Source organism: Podarcis muralis, chromosome 4 (genome assembly GCF_964188315.1).
Source record: "Podarcis muralis chromosome 4, rPodMur119.hap1.1, whole genome shotgun sequence".
Classification (NCBI taxonomy): Eukaryota; Metazoa; Chordata; class Lepidosauria; order Squamata; family Lacertidae; genus Podarcis; species Podarcis muralis.
In genome coordinates, this window is record NC_135658.1 from 32,474,938 (window position 1) to 32,493,578 (window position 18,641).

The 18,641-nt window shown below is 41.4% G+C and overlaps 1 protein-coding gene across 3 annotated transcripts in view; it reads left to right on the forward strand.

Moving 5' to 3' along the window:
• Positions 1-18,641, forward strand: part of LSAMP (limbic system associated membrane protein) — a 1,415,745-nt gene that overhangs the window by 1,192,508 nt on the left and 204,596 nt on the right. For all 3 annotated transcript variants that reach the window (XM_028726538.2, XM_028726537.2, XM_028726540.2), the window contains one exon: positions 8,115-8,347. In XM_028726538.2, the coding sequence (XP_028582371.2) occupies positions 8,115-8,347 (233 nt within the window). The remainder of the gene's footprint in view (positions 1-8,114; positions 8,348-18,641) is intronic.

Consider the following 18,641-nt stretch of genomic DNA (forward strand, 5'->3'; position numbering starts at 1 on the left):
AGTTACAAGAAATGAGATTCTGACTAAACATCAGGGCATACTTTCTGACAGTAACAGCTGTTCAACAGTGGAAGCAACTCCCTTGGAAGGTTTGGGGACTCTCCTTCACTGGAGGCTTTCAAGCAGAGGCTGGTTGGCCATCTGTCATGGATGCTTTAGCTGAGATCCCTTCATTGCAGGGGGTTGAACTAGATGACCCATGGGTCCCTCTCAACTCTGATTCTATGATTCTATGAAAACATGTCAATATGTTGAAAAAATATTAATGGAATTTTCAAACATAATGTATCCATTTTATTAGGGGTGGGCATACCCCTTCAATCCCTCATGGAATCAATCCAGTAAAAATCAGATGGATCCCTTTAAGTAACAACAATCCATAAATGGTATCCAGATTTTAGACATAACTTAATCCAGGTGTCTTGTTTGGAGGAGCCTTGAGCTCTTAGATAATACAGTGGTACCTTGGGTTAAGTACTTAATTCGTTCCGGAGGTCCGTTCTTAACCTGAAACTGTTCTTAACCTGAAGACCACTTTAGCTAATGGGGCTTCCCACTGTCACTGCCGCTGCTGCCACTGCCATAATAATAGAAGACACGTAGTGCAGCAACATTGCTGAAGCCAAGCAGGTGCAGGTCTGGATATGAGAATCTAGAACTTTGACATAAAATAGACATGCAGTGGTGGGTAAACACTGTTACCTCAGTATGGACCTCCAGAACGAATTAAGTACTTAACCCGAGGTACCACTGTAGTAACAATGGACATGGATGTCTATTGCTGTTTTGTATCAATTTTTCATTTTGATTAAGGTGGGGAACCTGTGGCCCTGTAGATGTTCCTGCACTACATCCCCCATCACCCTCACCACTGGTCATGCTGGCTGGGGCTGATGGGAGTTGTAGTCCAATAACAGCCAGAGGGCCATATGTTCCCCACCCCTGATCTTGATGATCACTGTCTTGAATAGAGAGAGGAATGTTCTTCATAAATAAAATAGGATTGTATTTTTGCTGTGGCTTTTCTTTGCCATTGTTCCCCCCAATGCATCCCTTTATTTCGTGCTGCAAGTCCTCTGGCATTGGTATAATGTTTTATTTGTCTTTTGAAGCCTTGAAGTTGTATTTGCCTTTAGAATCCTTCCACACATTTTTTGCACCATGCTTGCTTATAATGCAAGGTTAAGTATGAACACAGCCTGGCAAACAGTTTGTTGTTATTGGTCTCAGTAGAATTTGGCCACTGTGGTGTAGTGTGGTGTAGTGGTTAAGAGCGGTAGACTCCTAATCTGGGGAACCGGGTTCGCGTCTCCGCTCCTCCACATGCAGCTGCTGGGTGACCTTGGGCCAGTCACACTTCTTTGAAGTCTCTCAGCCCCACTCACCTCACAGAGTGTTTGTTGTGGGGGAGGAAGGGAAAGGAGAATGTTAGCCGCTTTGAGACTCCTTAAAAGGGAGTGAAAGGCGGGATATCAAATCCAAACTCTTCTTCTTCTTCTTCTTGTGGAGCTATTTGCTTGGCTTAAGGAGCCAAAGAATTATAGAGTTCAGGAACCTCCTAGGGAAGTTTAATGTCTGTTATTGGTGGTAGTTGGTGGGTGTAACAGATCTGCCCATTGTGTATCCATGAAATGTTTTTTGGCTCTACAAGATTCAAACAAACATCCATACATCAGTGCAGAAATCTAACAATCCACTTTATTCCTCTGCTATGTACTAATGCAATTCTAGAAACGAGGGTTTCTTTGCAGAGAGAAATAACAATGGCAGGCTAGAATTTTGATGGCAGCCTCATGAGTCATGTTGGAATGGGATGTTCTGTTTTCAAGAGGGTGTGTTTCTATCCAAGAAGCACTTGGACAACCACTTTCCTCCGTGCCTCCTGTAGAGGAAATTTTCTCAGCCCTCCCTCCCATAGGTTAGAGGCTTCCACTGGGGCTAGCTGCATCTGCTTGGTTAATAGGGCCAGAAATAAATTTTACTGTCATCCTTCTCTTAGGGAGAACTACACAAGAATAGAGCTCTGAGTCACCCAGGGGAACTGAACGTTGAAAGATTCAAGACTAGCAAAATAAAGTACTTCTGATAGTTAAATTAAGGAATTCTCTCCATAAGATGCATGAGACTTGGATGCCTTTAAAAGAGGATTAGACGACTTGATGGAGGGCACAGCTATCAATGGCTACCAGCTATGATGACAATGTTCTACCTTTGCTGTTGGAGGTAGCAAGCCTCTGACTGCTGGTGGCTGAGGGACCACAACCAGGGAAAAAATTTGTCTTGGGTGTGGTGAGAGAGGGGAGCTGCTTGCAGCACCCATTCCAGCCACTGGATGATACCTAGGTCAGCTTTTGTCAACCTGGTGTCCCTCCAGATGTCTTCGACTACAACTCTCATCAGCCCTGGCCAGCACTTTGTTGCTCAATTCGATTTTTTTACATGCTTTCTAATGTATTGGGGTATTTTAGACATTGTGACATGGCTGCTTATTTGTGCTGATTGATGTCTAGCAATGTTTGTTGTAATTGTTAATAGTGATTTTTTCTGTTTTATTTTTATCTGCTTGTATTTTGTGTAATATTATATGCTAACTGGATTGTGGACTGTTACTTTATTTGATATAAGTTGTTTATTTTAAAATTGTTTTTTAATTAAAACTGATTTACAGTGCTTTTTTTCTGGGAGTACTTAAAGGTAGGCAGTACCGGGACATATTTTTTTTCAAATGTCCAAAGTGTGGCACTTACAGTAACAGCTTCCTGGTGACTACCGGCACATTTTTTTTCTTTTTCTTTTTTTAAAAAACCTGCTTATTTGCATTGGATTGGATTGTTGTAGGTTGTGGGATCTTTGTTGTATGATTTTTGTTTCTACAGCTTGTAAACCACCTTGTGTGTATAGCAATATAGAAAGGTGGCACATAAATCAAAAGTGAAACGAAATGGGAAAATAGTGTGCCCAGGTCCTGCTGGATGGCTTCAGATTTGCCACTGTGAAAGCAGGATGCTGGGTCCTTGGCCTGATCCAGCAGTACTCTTCTTACGTTCTGATGAAAAGAAACCATCTTTGTTTGCTTTGCTGTGATGTCGTTCCTCCCCTGCCCTGCCCCTTTCTGTATTGTGTCTAACAACAGCATTTGCTTTCCAGGATAACACTTTACAACACTTTAGAGAATTTGCCTGGCTTGTTTACTCTGGCTGCCAGGAGTCGGCATTGCTTTGCATTGAACAAGCAGCATTTGATCCCGTTTTATTTCCCTTCCTGCCATTTTGCTGCTGGCTCTGGAGGTGGCAGGGGGCTAGGATGGGTGGCAAGGGAAGTTGTTAGCTGAATCCTGCAAATTCATGTGAAATGGCAAGATTACAGCTGGCTCGTCAGCACTTGTGGTAGTGTGATCCTTAAGGGAAGGCAGGCTTTGTTTGGAGGCTTTAGCAGGTTGCGGTGCTTTCAGAAAGAGGCAACTTAACACTTGCAGGAGAAAAATGCACTGCACTCTTTCCAAACTATTTTTAAATCCTTTCCTTTTTTGTGCTTTCTTTATGCTAAGATTTCAGGTGTGTCTCCCTGTGTGTGTTTAAATCACTAAGGTATACCCTCCATCTGTATCTATTTATGAAATGCAGGGTCAGTTGGTTATAGAGTAGTGCTGATAATGCCAAGGCTGCAGGTTCGATCCCTGTATGGGACAGCTGAATATTGCATTGCAGGTGGTTGGACTTAAATGGTCCTCAAAGTCCCTTCCAACTAAAATTCATTCTATGATTCTATGAACCATTCAGTGTGAGAATCAGATTCTACTGCGTCTTGAAATTTTACCTAAATCATGAACGTATTTGACAATTGTACCTCCTAAAGTGGTGTAATGCTGTCTGTCTTAACTGAGCTGGCCTTTACGACTTTGCTATTGTATACTGAATACGAGTCATACTTAGCACCAAAAGACACGCTGGCTTTTGGCACTAATGTGACTGTCATCAATACATGTGGACTGTTCCATTAAAGAACTGAAATATATTTTGGGTCTGAGTGTCTGTAGACATTAAGTCACCCATAAAACACATTTTGTTCAGAAAAAGTAGATATATCGATACAGATTTATGTAAAAGCATTCATACAAAGGCTGGATATCTTCTCCAATAACCTTAAATTATGCTGCCAATTACAGCTGTGTAAAATGTATACTAGGAAATGTTCAGATGTAATTATTGTTATGTTCATTGATCCTTAATAAACATTTATAGTTGCTTAAAATCAGGTGGGTGCTATGCAGTGGCTGTCTGGACATCAACTAACTTGCCAGTTAATATTCTGTTAGTATTGAATTAACACTTATTACCCTCTGTTTGAGCAACTTGATGCAAATCTTTATTAAGGTGTGATCACAGGGCAAAGTGTTGTGCAAAATAATGTATATACTTGGAATTTTCACATCTGGCTGTTGATTTCATCCACCCCAGTTTAAAGAAAAAAAACTATCTTATTGCACAAGCTGCCAAGGAATTAATAAAAGCTTTGGAGAAACTCAGTGATGTCCTCCTCTACCACAACTGTATGCACAAGTGAGGGCTGAATAAGCTCTGTGCATGGACTGTGACTGGTTTTCCATGCAGATTCTCTGTATGGATATTTTTTTACTGAGGACAGATGGTCATGTTTCTGCCTTTGGTCAGTAGCATGGAGAGTTAGTGTGTTATATTGGATATAAACTTGGGTTGAACATACTGGAGCTTACTGGGTGAACTTGGGCAAGTCACTATCTCTTGCCAGATTGTTGTGCAGGTGTCTCTTCCTGTGATATTTTCACACCTTTTCATGATTAGAGATCAGATTTGCATCCAGCAATGCTGAAGAGAGCAAATAGAGACTTGTTTGCCAATGGGGACAACCGGGAAAGGAGGCTGTGAATGTTTTAGCAAAGCAGTGATCTGCGTTCTCAGTATATGGATCAGACCTACATTCGGTTTGAAGAACTCTGTAAATGTCTGACTTTCCCCCCAAGAAACCATTTGAAACCCTACTGCCAAATAGTTTTCTTATCTTTAGGTTCCAATCTTCATTCTTCTGCTCTCAAAATACACTTGTGTGAATAGAGCCGACAAAAGGTGAGAGAACAACAGCCCTGGAGACTGGAGTCTTTTATTTAGTTACAGAACAAGAAATACAGAGCAAGTTAAATGTCTCTTCCTATTCTGTTCATCGTTAAAAATATTGAGAGCAAGTTTTCAAACTAGCCTATGAAACTTAAATCAAGGCACAGAGCAAAATAATCACAATTAATAAAAATAGATATTATATGCCTGGCATTTATGTATATTTGGTTGAATGAGCTGCCTTTTAAAAGACAGAAAACAGAATAGCAGCTATCATAGGAAGGTAGGAGGCTGCCCATTGGTTGAGCAGGCTGGCCACAGCTCTCTGGGCTTTCAGACAGCAAATATTAGCCCTATCTGGAGATACAAGGGATTGGACCTGGGACCTCCTACATGCAGAACAGATGCTCTACCATTGAACTATGACCCTTGATCAGAAAAAGGGTTAAGGACTTGGCTTAAACTCCCCAGAGACAAAGTAGCAAAGGAAAAATATGCATCAAGTGAGATATAGAGGCAAACGAAGGGTTTTCTTCCAAGCCAGTAGAAGTATCCATTGTCCTAGGAAACATCAGGAACAAGCTGCACTGAGTCTCATTTACCATAAAAAAGGGCAGGGCATAAATGTTGAGAAAAATGCATACATGGATGCCTACAGCTCCTGGCGGCAACAGATATTCCACTGCATGTCTGTGAGAACATTCAGAACTTTTAAATCTGAAATCTGCAGCAGCAGCCATATTTATTCATTTATTATATTTATATCCAGTGCTTTTTTCTAAAAAAAAATTATGTTTAGGGGTACTCTCATTTCCCTACTCATATTGAAATGCTGCCCTCAATGAGGCCAAACTTAGATTCACAAAATGTTTAGGGGTATGTGTACACCTGCATATCCCTAGGGAAAAAAACTGTTTATATCCCTGGGAGTTTAAGGTGGTATACATCATATTCCACTTCCTGGTTTGTTTGTTTTCTAAATCAATAACCCTGTGAGATAGGTCATATTGAGAAGCAATGACTGTCCCATGGTCACCAAGTGAATGCCAGCACTCCTTTTTCTTGGAGAACCATCAAATCTAGATGCTGCTAGTGAAAATTCAGGCCTGATCCAAATCACACCTAAATTATTATTATTTTCTAGTTGGGCCCAGTCTGAACCAGGTGCATAAAAGTTCACACACCATTGCACTAGGCCACTGCTCTATATAATATGTAGAACTGTTATTCACATGCTTTCTTCAAACTGCATGGAGAGTTTCCACACCAACACAGCACAATCCTCAGCCTCACCTGGCATCTAATATTGATTGCAAACCTTGTCACTTCTGCAAAGAGCGTGTGTTCTGTACATTGCAGTCAGGACTAAATGAAGGTTCAAAAGAGCTGTATATTTTACCATTGCACTCCAAATTGCATTTGTGTGTTTTGAGTACTCAGCATGCTCCTCCTTCAAAGCAATGGTGGAAATGTGTTAGGCCGTTTGAAGTGCTTCTGTAAACCAAAACACACCATTGTTTCCCATCCGCTTCTTTTTAGCGTTGCCTCTCATTTTCCCTCACCTGTGAAAGCAAAGGGCAATGTTAGTGAAATGATAATCTTGCCTGGGAATAATTGATATTAGGTAGTGCATTCAGCGCAAATTTGATGGAGCTCCATAGCAGCAGTTATTCCAGATTAATTGCTCTGGAGGAAAAGGGCTGTGAGATTCTATGTATAGCCTCCTGGGTCAACTTCATCCTCTAGATGCAGCTGGGCCTGACTTTTTGAGAGCTTTGTTAGAACTGAATGACTAATGTAGCCTGCAAGGGCTGTCAGTCCCCCCTCCTGCTAGCAGATACCCCACTGTTATCGACAGCTGCAACTAGGGGCATGCCAGGTGGCAAACCGTACTGTGTTTCTGTCTGCCCTACATCTTCACCCTCCTTCCTCTCACCTCTGTATCACCTGGTTTTTCTAAGGACATTTAGGCAAGCACAATGGAAGGTTGCTAAAAACAGATCAGAATTCTCGTACCGTTTAGGCAGCAAATACACCGTATGGAGATCTGCTGTTGGCTAGAGGGCAGGCAGCATCAAGTTTCCAGGAAAGATTGGAATGTCTAGTATAGCAATGGGAAAGAAAGGGGGTAGATAGCACACAACTCTAATGCCAAAAGGAGCTAGCGGGAGCCAGAACTGGAGAATAAATGCATAATGTAACAGCTGCATTCCTATAACAAACAGAAAGTACAGTTCATAGCCCTGACCTTTCGCTCCTTAAGCTGGCAGGGGGCTGCGGATATTTTGAGTCTGCTCTGCATCCAGCATCTAGGTACATATGGGGGGGAGGACTAAAAAGACTTTCACTTTATGTTCTCACTATTGGCAATGTCAGAGAGAAGCTTTTAGCCTGGAGATAAACAGTGCAGAAAACTTAAGAAGAGTTCTTGAACTCTCTTGAAAAAGCGGGGAGGGGGAGAATAAGGAGGGAAATAGTTATTCACACATTTTTGGGACTGTCCTCGCCATTGCACAAGATAGGTAGTTTTAAAAAGGGTAATATATTGTAAACTTTTGAACCATACAGAGGTTCCTCTGTAGAGAAAGCAGAAGATGGCATGTCATGAATTCAGATTGCTTGAACCAGGGATGAGAAACCTGTAGCCCTCCAGATGTTGTTGGACATAGTATATGGACAGCAAGTGGAACTGAAAGTTTTTTTAAAAATGGGTTCCTATCACATCACTTGTGTGGATGCCTCTCACTGACAAGTTGTTTCCAGTAAGGTTTCATATCCTGGAAAAGGAAATTTTACAGACTTGGACAGATGTGTAGCCCAATACAAGCATGGTTAAAAATAATAATAAAAAGAACTTGGCTAATTAAAATATACTACAGTATAGTAACAATTGTAGTGGATTTTTGTGTGGATGTGTTAGGGCCTCATGGAGTGTTTGGATGGATGGATGGATGGAGAGTATTACAGGCTCTATATGCAGAAGACTTCTTTGATACCAGTATCTGTCTTTTTCATCCCATGCAGGTGTTTTATAGAAGACAAAAGCTCCAAGGTGGCCTGGTTAAATCGTTCCGGCATCATTTTTGCTGGACAAGACAAGTGGTCCCTGGACCCCCGAGTAGAGCTCCAACAACTTTCTCTTCTGGAATACAGCCTCCGGATTCAGAAAGTGGATGTCTATGATGAGGGATCATACACATGCTCAGTGCAAACACTGCATCATCCCAAGACTTCACAGGTTTATTTGATCGTTCAAGGTAAGAAATCATGGCGGGCGGTCAGTGGTGGAGCCTGGAGCTTGAAATGATATGGGGGACCCTTTGTAACCCACAATGAGGTCTGGGTAACCGCTGTTATCTTCTTCAATGGGGGTTTTCAATGACAGATCATATTTTTTAAAAAACAGCAACTCGGATTTTGATTAAAATTGCTGTACTGGATTATTTCACATGCCAAAGTCACTGGTGTGAATTAAAAATTCATTTGCACCATAGTTTTTGAGTTAATGAGGGGGGTGAAAATTAGGGGAGATTAGGGAAATATATACTACATGCTTGATACACTGTTTAAAGCAGTTTTTAATTCTCCAGGATTAGGAGCCCTGAATCTTAAGATTCATTCATTCCATAGTGGTGGGACAGAACTTTTTGGTGGAAGAACTGTAGCTACTAACCATAATACCCAGGATTGCTTTGGTGCTCATGGCTGGATCTAGACACATCAAAGCAGCGATTCAGTTAAGTGCGTTGTAAACTCACACAGGGAAATCCGGAAGGGAAAGATGGGACTCCACAGTGCCATCTGGTGTCACAGTGCTATATCACATATACAATATTGGCCTGAATATAAGCCTCACTTTTTCCCCCAGTTCTGACCGTGAAAAGTTAAAGTATGGCTTAAATTTGCGACCTTACAAAAATTGGCTTTTACAATATCGCTGCTGAAACAGACATACAGTAAAACGGAACGGGTGTGAGTGCCTGCAGAATTTTAAGGGAGTGACTTATATTCAAGTATTGTCTTTTTTTCTCTCTCCCCCCCCCTGAATTTTAAAGATGCAGCTTATATTCAGGTGCGGCTTATATTTGGGCCAATACGGTACAATGCATATAAAACAGTTTTTCTTTACCAATCTAGCTAAGTCCCTTGTTCATCTGACTATCTTCTGAGAATTAATGGTAGTAGATGCTTTACTTTACTTGTGATCTTATTGGTAATATTTGACTGAAGCCAGGCAGTTTGAATTAGTCACATTAAACAAATACAACCATTCATTTATTTTGATTTTAGATTGCCAAGTGTAAAGTGTATACCAGTCTCGGTGTTAGAAACTGAGATATGAAAGCCAGGAGCTAAATGGCACCTTAAACCTAGGTTATGGGCACAACAATGGAATGTCTAGGCACGCTTTTTATAAGAAGAATACAAAGCTGAAAATGAATGAATTGCAGCTAAAATATTATGTTCATTTTTCACATGGTCTAGTCCTTCCCCTGCCCATACCTTAATATTCTTAAGAGGGTCTCTTCTCCAGTCTTCAGTGAGTAGCTGGAAGTGGGGAGGCAGAAAAAGTTCCTCCTTCCCTTCCAATCTGCAGTTTTAACCTGAAATCTTAGGCATAGCACCACACCCAGAACTCAGAAACTGCTTTCACTAATGAAATTCCCTGTTGCAAAAAGGTGCCTAGAACAATAGAGGTCTTGAACACTGATCAGTCTTTAGTCATTCTTAATATCTGATTAAACAAGGTTTCCAAGGGCACCACAGTACCTGCAGTCTTCAGCCCTTGCCCTGCCAATTATTTAAATGAAATCTACTGAGGGACAGGGCACATTTAGCAGGTCATAGAATTGTAGAGTTGGAAGGGATCATGAGGGTCATCTAGTCGAGCTACATGCAATGCAGGGATATTTTGCCCAATGTTAAGGTTAAGAGTCTCGTGTTCTACCCATGGGGATGTTTCCAGATTCAAACTGCTGACTTCTCCAGCCAAATGGACTAGGCAGTAGGGAATTTTAATTAATTAATTCACATCATGAATGGAGATAGGCTTATGACTTGATAAATGCTATCAACTGAACGATTTTGTTTCTGTTTGCACTTCTGGGAACTTGACTGCTAATTCACAGTTTGCCTTCCACAAAACCAAGCAAACATGTAATAGTTGCAGCTAACATTGCTGATAACCACAGTGGCTGGCCACTGAGAAATCCAGTTGCTGTACTAGATGAGGTACTGGCCTGATCCAGTCGGTTCTTCTGATGTTATTATGGGATAACATAAGAATTAGGCCTTAGTCAAACTGGTGATTTGTCCTCAAAGCTTCCTACATTCTTCTTGACTGCCTAGCGCTCCCAGTTCTCTGCTTTTGCCAGATTTATTCACAACTTTATTAAAAGGAAACAATAATTGGCAGCACAAGATATGCTGGGACTGAAGTGCCATAAAAGGGAGATGAATTTGAAATGAGAGAGTGAAAACGAGCGCTTTTCAGCAGGCTTTCAGTCGCACCTCAGCTGCTGAAGCTCTGGCCTACAGAAGCTTTTCACAATCAAAGTTCCCTTTGAACACATGTGAATAATGCCTTTTGTGAAGGTTGCTCTACTAATTGCAGAGATAAAATTACCATCAGCGGAAAATACAATTTTTTTTTCCTTCCCTGCATGAAGCGTTAGCCAGCCATCTCCATTTGGAGACCTTATGCCCTTGACTCTCTGCAAATCCACCAGGATGCTTAAAGATTACAAATTTTTATATGCTCTTTCTCATGATTCTGTTTAAAAGTATATTTTGTCAACCTACAAGACGCCACACAAGATACATATGTGCATATATGACATACATAGGAACATTTCATTGAGAGACAAGTCAGGACATAAATTTAGTAATGAAAAATTTAATTTTCTTCAGTAGGTACTGGCATTAACAAAGTCATATAAAAACTAGGCAAAGCACATACAAGGTTGGAAGCAAATGTCTTAGTCCCTATATTGATTATGAAAACACATTTTTACAGCCACCAAAATCACAGCTGTTATTGCTGGCTATGTCTATGATCACTTGCATCACACTTTTGCTTCTCTATGTGTGTGTGTGTGTGTATATATATATACACACCTGGGGATGATCAGTATGGTTCTATGGAGGTATACACACACACCCCACACTGCTATGAATTTTAAAGAACCAGGGTGATATTCTTATTGGAACATTAAATGTAACCAATTGGTGCAATAACAATAAGACAAAAATATTAGACTTTTATATTGGATATGTCCAATTCTATTTGTTGATATAAAGTGTATTCTGCTGGAACCGTTATATTCCATTTTGTGCCAAGAATGTACTTCACATGTACTTGCTGCCTACATGCACCACGGTGAGCACTATCTCAGGTCAACTCCTTTTGAGGTAGATGTGCTGATGTTGCAGGGCTGTGCCACTCCCCCCCTCCCAATGTTTAACTTGTCTATGAATGAAATAGGAGAAACAGGAAGTAGCTACTTAGCCACCTATGTATACTGATAAATATCACCCCACCAGTTTCCAGCCCCTCTGAAGAAGAAGAAATAATAATAATAATAATAATAATAAATAAATAAATAAATAAATAAATAAATAAATAAAATAGGAAAAGGAATTGAGGAGAATAGATAACACAGTTGCACACTAATTTGAGAACCTATGTGTACACTAGGGCTAACAGATGTCCCCGGGAACCGGACTTGCAAATCTGTCCCCAGACAAATTCTGTCTCCGGAATGTCCCCAGATTTGCAAATCTATTCCCAGGAAACGTGGCAGCAGCAGCCTCAGCATCCCAGTAGGGCAGTTGGCTCTGGCTGGCTTCAGGAGCTGCTCGCTGCTGCCGCCTCTGCCAAAGGGGAACCAGGAACGTCCAGTGGTATAGATCTGCCCCCTTCTCCCTTTGTTTTGACTGATCAGGGGAGGCTTGGGAGTTGCGGGCGGGTGGCCGTTGCCCAGTTTTTTAAAAACTCTGCGCATTTATGTTTCACAGGGTGCAAAAGAAGGGCTTTGCACCTTTGTACAATATGCATGTGTGCCCAGGCCCAGGGTCTTTTGCCTCACCATCCCCACTACTGACTCCCTGTTGCTGCTCAGCTTCAAAAGAAGAAGAAGAAGAAGAAGAAGAAGAAGAAGAAGAAGAAGAAGAAGAAGAAGAAGAAGAAGAAGAAGTGGTGTCCCCGGATTCATTGGAAAAAAATCTGTTAACCATAGTGTACACACAACTATGTGTACAGATCACATGGATAGTAGATGCCCCTTTAGATGGTGTGAGGGGGTGTGTGCAATTGTAAACAACTACGTATAAAAGCACAATGTGGAAAAAATAGCCTCTGCACATTTCAAAGGCTATGTCTACATAGCCTTTGCCTTTGTCAATCTGGATTTCTTTCTTTTGTTCTGCTTGTTTCTCTGCATATCTGCTGCTTCCCAATCAATACTTCAGCTTTTGTCCATTGCCCATCTTTGATCAGTTTTGGCTCTGCCTTGGCCACCTATAGCCCATCCATGGCATTTGAATTCTCTTGAAAGTACGGAACTCTACAGTTCTTCTCAGAACATTATTTTCTTACTGAGCTGCATTGTCTTTTTCTCAATGTTTAACTAAAAGTTAATTTCATGTAATTGAAACTCATTGCTTCTCCCTTCCCCTCCTCCTCTGTAGATTTGGTGAGCAATCATTCTGTAATTGATTGTTACATTGATCTTTAAATCTCTTGTACTCACATTGATCTCTTCTAATGCTTCTATCTAGAAGGAATGTATATTTTACTTAACATCTCTTATGTCTATCTAGCTCTAAAGTGATGTATTCCTAACAAGAGGTATCATTCTACTAAAAAAATTGCTTGTACAATCTGGATGCCCAAAGCAATTTTCATTATTGTTGATGCTGCATTGTTACTCCAAATCTCTTGTTATTTCTACTGGCAAAACCTCTTACAATGTTTTGCCTCTATATTTACCTCCAAATCATGATTGAATCGGAGTGTACCTTTTTCATTAACAATAGTCAACGCTCAATAATTTAAGATGCCTTACTTAATATATGGCACCAATGGAGAAATCATCAGATCTGAAATCTGCAAATGAAATGGCCGACTGACTGATTTTTATTTTTTTCCTGGCTTCACATTATATTCACCCCCAGTTCTTCATCTAATGTGCCACTCATCCATGGTGAAGTTGTGCTGTTTAGTCTTAACTGTACCAAGATGACCTTTGACTTGTCATTGGGTTTTCCGTACCTTTCAATGCTGTCATATGCCAGAGTGGCTTCTGTTGCTGCTTGCTACAGCGCATTAACTTAACTGAGGACATTCTTTCTTTGTGTATGATTCTAACTAGGCAAATAGGACCAGCAACAAAATGTTGCAGCATATTATCACTTCCTAATAAGTCTTAAAAAGCAGAGACATCACCTTGCCAACAAAGGTCTGTATAGTTAAAGCTATGGTTTTCCCAGTAGTGGTGTATGGAAGTGAGAGCTGGACCACAAAGAAGGCTGATCGCCGAAGAATTGATGCTTTTGAATTATGGTGCTGGAGGAGATTCTTGAGAGTCCCATGGACTGCAAGAAGAGCAAACCTATCCATTCTTAAGGAAATCAGCCCTGAGTGCTCACTGGAAGGACAGGTCCTGAAGCTGAGACTCCAATACTTTGGCCACCTCATGAGAAGAGAAGACTCCCTGGAAAAGACCCTGATGTTGGGAAAGATGGAGGGCACAAGGAGAAGGGGATGACAGAGGACGAGATGGTTGGATAGTGTTCTCAAAGCTACCAGCGTGAGTTTGACCAAACTGTGGGAGGCAGTGGAAGAGAGGAGTGCCTGGCGTGCTCTGGTCCATAGGGTCACGGAGAGTCGGACACGACTAAACAACTAAACAACAACAATAAGTCTGCTCCAGTGCAGGGTTCCCCACAGCCATGCTCTTCTCGTGCTTTTCTTCTCCCACTGATATTCAACATTCCTTGGCTACTACACGTGCTTGGTTTTATATCCTCAAGTTATAAAAAACTGGCTCCAGGATTACCTTCAGACTGTGATTCTGCTTCTTCAGAAGGAGTGCAACCCCATCCAGAACAGACATTGGCCTATCCTGAACATGGGAACCACTCACCCAGAGCTTCCATCTTGCCAGGATTTAAATTCAGTTTATAACCCCTCATCCAGGCACTGTTCTATAACATGGCTGGTGAGAGTTTGCACTTCTGCAAACCTCAGGCTACCCCTGAGCATGCTGATGCTTACTTTATGTTTTTCAGTGCCTCTTGTTTGGCTCACTTCTGTTTGTACTTGCCATCTGAATTTGCTGCTTTAAGGTGTTATGGCTTCCAGTATTCATATAGTGAGTTCACAGCTCAAGAATCCTTCTGCATCTGTTGCTTAATAACTTTTATTTGCATCCAGCTGCTGTTTACTTGGCTGCCCTGATGCATTTTTTTATCAGCTTCATTACAAAGTGGTGGCATGAGAGATGCAGGTGGCTTGGTCAAACTGCCCGCAGCTAGCAGAGATGCAGTGACCACTGGGTGTCTGCAATTTCATCCATGCCAATGGCCATGGGCATTTTGCTGTCCATGGCAGCTTACCATCAGCACTGGACAGCTGCTTCTGTATATACTTGAGTTCTGATATTCCTTCAAAGGGTGCTTCATGGTTTAAAGCTTGTGGACTATATGGATGTTGTGAAAGTGAGGCTAAGACAGACTGCAAATGAAGTCCCACTCAGTTCAATGAACTAGAAGAAACAGAAAATATGTGCCAGAGACTAAAAGGATGCAGGTGACAAGTTGAAATGAGCAATACCACTTTACTACTGATATTCCTGATACTTCATATTTTATACATTTCCCTTCATAGAAGGCTCTTCTTGAAGGAAGCCTGGAAGTGTAGCAATACCATATATTTATGTTGTGCTAGATGTACAAGAATAAAACAAGAATAAAAATATAATTAATAATATGCTGAGAAGCTGCAGATTTCACCTAAGCATCATGAAGTACAAATATTTGTGTGATTGTGACACTTAATGGTGTACATGCAGGTAGGTTTTATATATTCAGCCCTAATCTCTGTCCAATACAGTACAATACATGGGTGTCGAAAAACATTTAATTGTATTTCCTCTTCCTATAATATTATTCACTTTACATCATATCTTGGTGTGGGGTTTTATTTAGCTTTCTGCTGCTTACTTGAATTAGATATTTTAATTTATTTCTTCTATTAAATACCGATCTGTTGAAAGATACCACCTTTCTCTCACCCTTGAGCCAACATGATGACAACTCCACACACTAGTGTACAAGAATGAAAATGTTCAATCATTATGTGTTTTGTTCTTAGTTGGAAAATGGCTGTTTTCTGTTCAGTTGGTCACAAGAGGCATACAGGTCAGCCCAGAAAATAGAAACTTGAGGAGGAAAGAGTGACCTAGTTGCTATGGGAAATAGAGACTTTACTGCCCTTCTGACTGGCCAAGAGGTTGGGAGTTAGAACAGTAACTATTCAATAGTGGATATATATTGGTATATAACCACCAATAGTGGTTAAACTGGCAAAAGGCAGGAGTGAATAGTTGGAAAATTCATGAGAGAAAAGGCTTGCATTCAAAAGAAACCAGGATGGAGAGTATTGCAAAAGAACCAGACTCCAGCAACAAAAGAAGCAAAGCTGAAAGCATAAAGGCTGAAAGCTGCATTGACAATGGACTAGGATGAGCTGAAATTGATTTATTCTTAGGGCTTAAGAATTCTTAAGTATCTTGCCTTCCTTTTCCAAATTGTTCTTATAGTTAACTGCTAAATTTGTTTTCTAAGCAATAGTCCCCAGCTCCCAGAAACATAAGCATGGTAACTGTTCATTTGGTGCTTTTCAAGTTTGTTGTGGGTTAAACTTTGGTCTGATTTTCACCCTATCACTAATTGCCTTACCATGCTACCCAGGACAGTCAGTTGGCAGAGTCAGTAAGTAAATTATAGAGATTATAGGGCTACTTTAAGGGATTTCCACCTGGCAGTTGTGATGATCACAGGAATTGAATTAGAATCATAGAATCATAGAATCATAGAATCATAGAATCATAGAGTTGGAAGAGACCACAAGGGCCATCGAGTCCAACCCCCTGCCAAGCAGGAAACACCATCAGAGCACTCCTGACATATGGTTGTCAAGCCTCTGCTTAAAGACCTCCAAAGAAGGAGACTCCACCACACTCCTTGGCAGCAAATTCCACTGTCGAACAGCTCTTACTGTCAGGAAGTTCTTCCTAATGTTTAGGTGGAATCTTCTTTCTTGTAGTTTGGATCCATTGCTCCGTGTCCGCTTCTCTGGAGCAGCAGAAAACAGCCTTTCTCCCTCCTCTATGTGACATCCTTTTATATATTTGTACATGGCTATCATATCACCCCGTAACCTCCTCTTCTCCAGGCTAAACATGCCCAGCTCCCTTAGCCGTTCCTCATAAGGCATCGTTTCCAGGCCTTTGACCATTTTGGTTGCCCTCCTCTGGACACGTTCGAGTTTGTCAGTGTCCTTCTTGAACTGTGGTGCCCAGAACTGGACACAGTACTCCAGGTGAGGTCTGACCAGAGCAGAATACAGTGGCACTATTACTTCCCTTGATCTAGATGCTATACTCCTATTGATGAGGCCCAGAATTGCATTGGCTTTTTTAGCTGCCGCGTCACATTGTTGGCTCATGTCAAGTTTGTGGTCAACCAAGACTCCTAGATCCTTTTCACATGTACTGCTCTCAAGCCAGGTGTCCCCCATCTTGTATTTGTGCCTCTCATTTTTTTTGCCCAAGTGCAATACTTTACATTTCTCCCTGTTAAAATTCATCTTGTTTGTTTTGGCCCAGTTCTCTAATCTGTCAAGGTCGTTTTGAAGTGTGATCCTGTCCTCTGGGGTGTTAGTCACCCCTCCCAGTTTGGTGTCATCTGCAAATTTGATCAGGATGCCCTTGAGTCCATCATCCAAGTCGTTGATAAAGATGTTGAATAAGACCGGGCCCAAGACAGAACCCTGTGGCACCCCACTAGTCACTCTTCTCCAGGATGAAGAGGAACCATTGATGAACACCCTTTGGGTTCGGTCAGTCAGCCAGTTACAAATCCACTGAGTGGTAGCATAGTCAAGACCGCATTTTACCAGCTTCTTTACAAGAATATCATGGGGCACCTTGTCAAATGCCTTGCTGAAATCAAGGTAGACTACATCCACTGCGTTCCCTTCATCTACCAGGCTTGTAATTCTGTCAAAAAACGAGATCAGGTTAGTCTGACATGACTTATTTTTCAGAAATCCATGCTGACTATTGGTGATCACAGCATTCCTTTCTAGGTGCTCACAGACTGTTTGCTTAATGATCTGCTCCAGAATCTTCCCTGGTATTGATGTCAGACTGACTGGGCGGTAATTATTTGGGTCCTCTCTTTTCCCCTTTTTGAAAATAGGGACAACATTTGCCCTCCTCCAGTCTGCGGGGACTTCGCCTGTTCTCCAGGAATTCTCAAAGATGACTGCCAGTGGTTCTGAAATCACATCTGCCAGTTCTTTTAATACTCTTGGATGCAGTTCATCTGGCCCTGGAGACTTGAATACATCTAGACTAGCCAAGTATTCTTGTACTATCTCCTTAGTTATTCTGGGTTGTGTTTCCTCTGCTGAATCATTTGCTCCAAATTCTTCAGGTCGGGCATTGTTTTCTTTATCGGAGAAGACTGAGGCAAAGAAAGCATTGAGGAGTTCAGCCCTTTCTGTGTCCCCTGTTTGCATTTCACCATCTTCTCCTCTGAGTGACCCCACGGTTTCTTTGTTCTTCCTTTTGCTACGAACATACCCATAAAAGCCTTTTTTGTTGCTTTTAACCTCTCTAGCAAGCCTGAGTTCATTTTGTGCTTTAGCTTTTCTGACTTTGTGTCTACACGTGCTGGCTATTTGTTTGAATTCCTCTTTGGTGGTTTCCCCCCCTTTCCATTTTTTGTACACATCCTTTTTTAATCTTAACTCAGTTAAAAGTTCTTTAGATAGCCACCCTGGCTTCTTTAGGCACCTTCCATGTTTCCGTCTCATTGGTATTGCCTGAAGTTGTGCTTTTACTATCTCCCTCTTAACAAACTCCCAGCCATCTTGAACTCCCTTTCCTTTTAGTATTACTGTCCATGGGATCTCACCCAGCACTTCCCTAAGCTTTATGAAGTCGGCTTTCTTAAAGTCGAGAAATTGAGTCCTAGTATGCTTGGCTGCTCCTTTCCGCTGTATAGTAAACTTCAGAAGAGCATGATCACTCGCGCCTAATGATCCTTCCACTTCTACCCCACTAACCAGGTCATCAACATTGGTTAGGACCAGATCTAAAATGGCTGTTCCTCTTGTTGCTTCTCCCACTTTCTGGACAATGAAGTTGTCTGCAAGGGCAGTGAGGAATCTGTTTGACCTTATGCTCTTGGCTGAGTTTGACATCCAACAAATATCCGGGTAATTGAAGTCCCCCATTACTACTATCTCCCTTCCTTTTG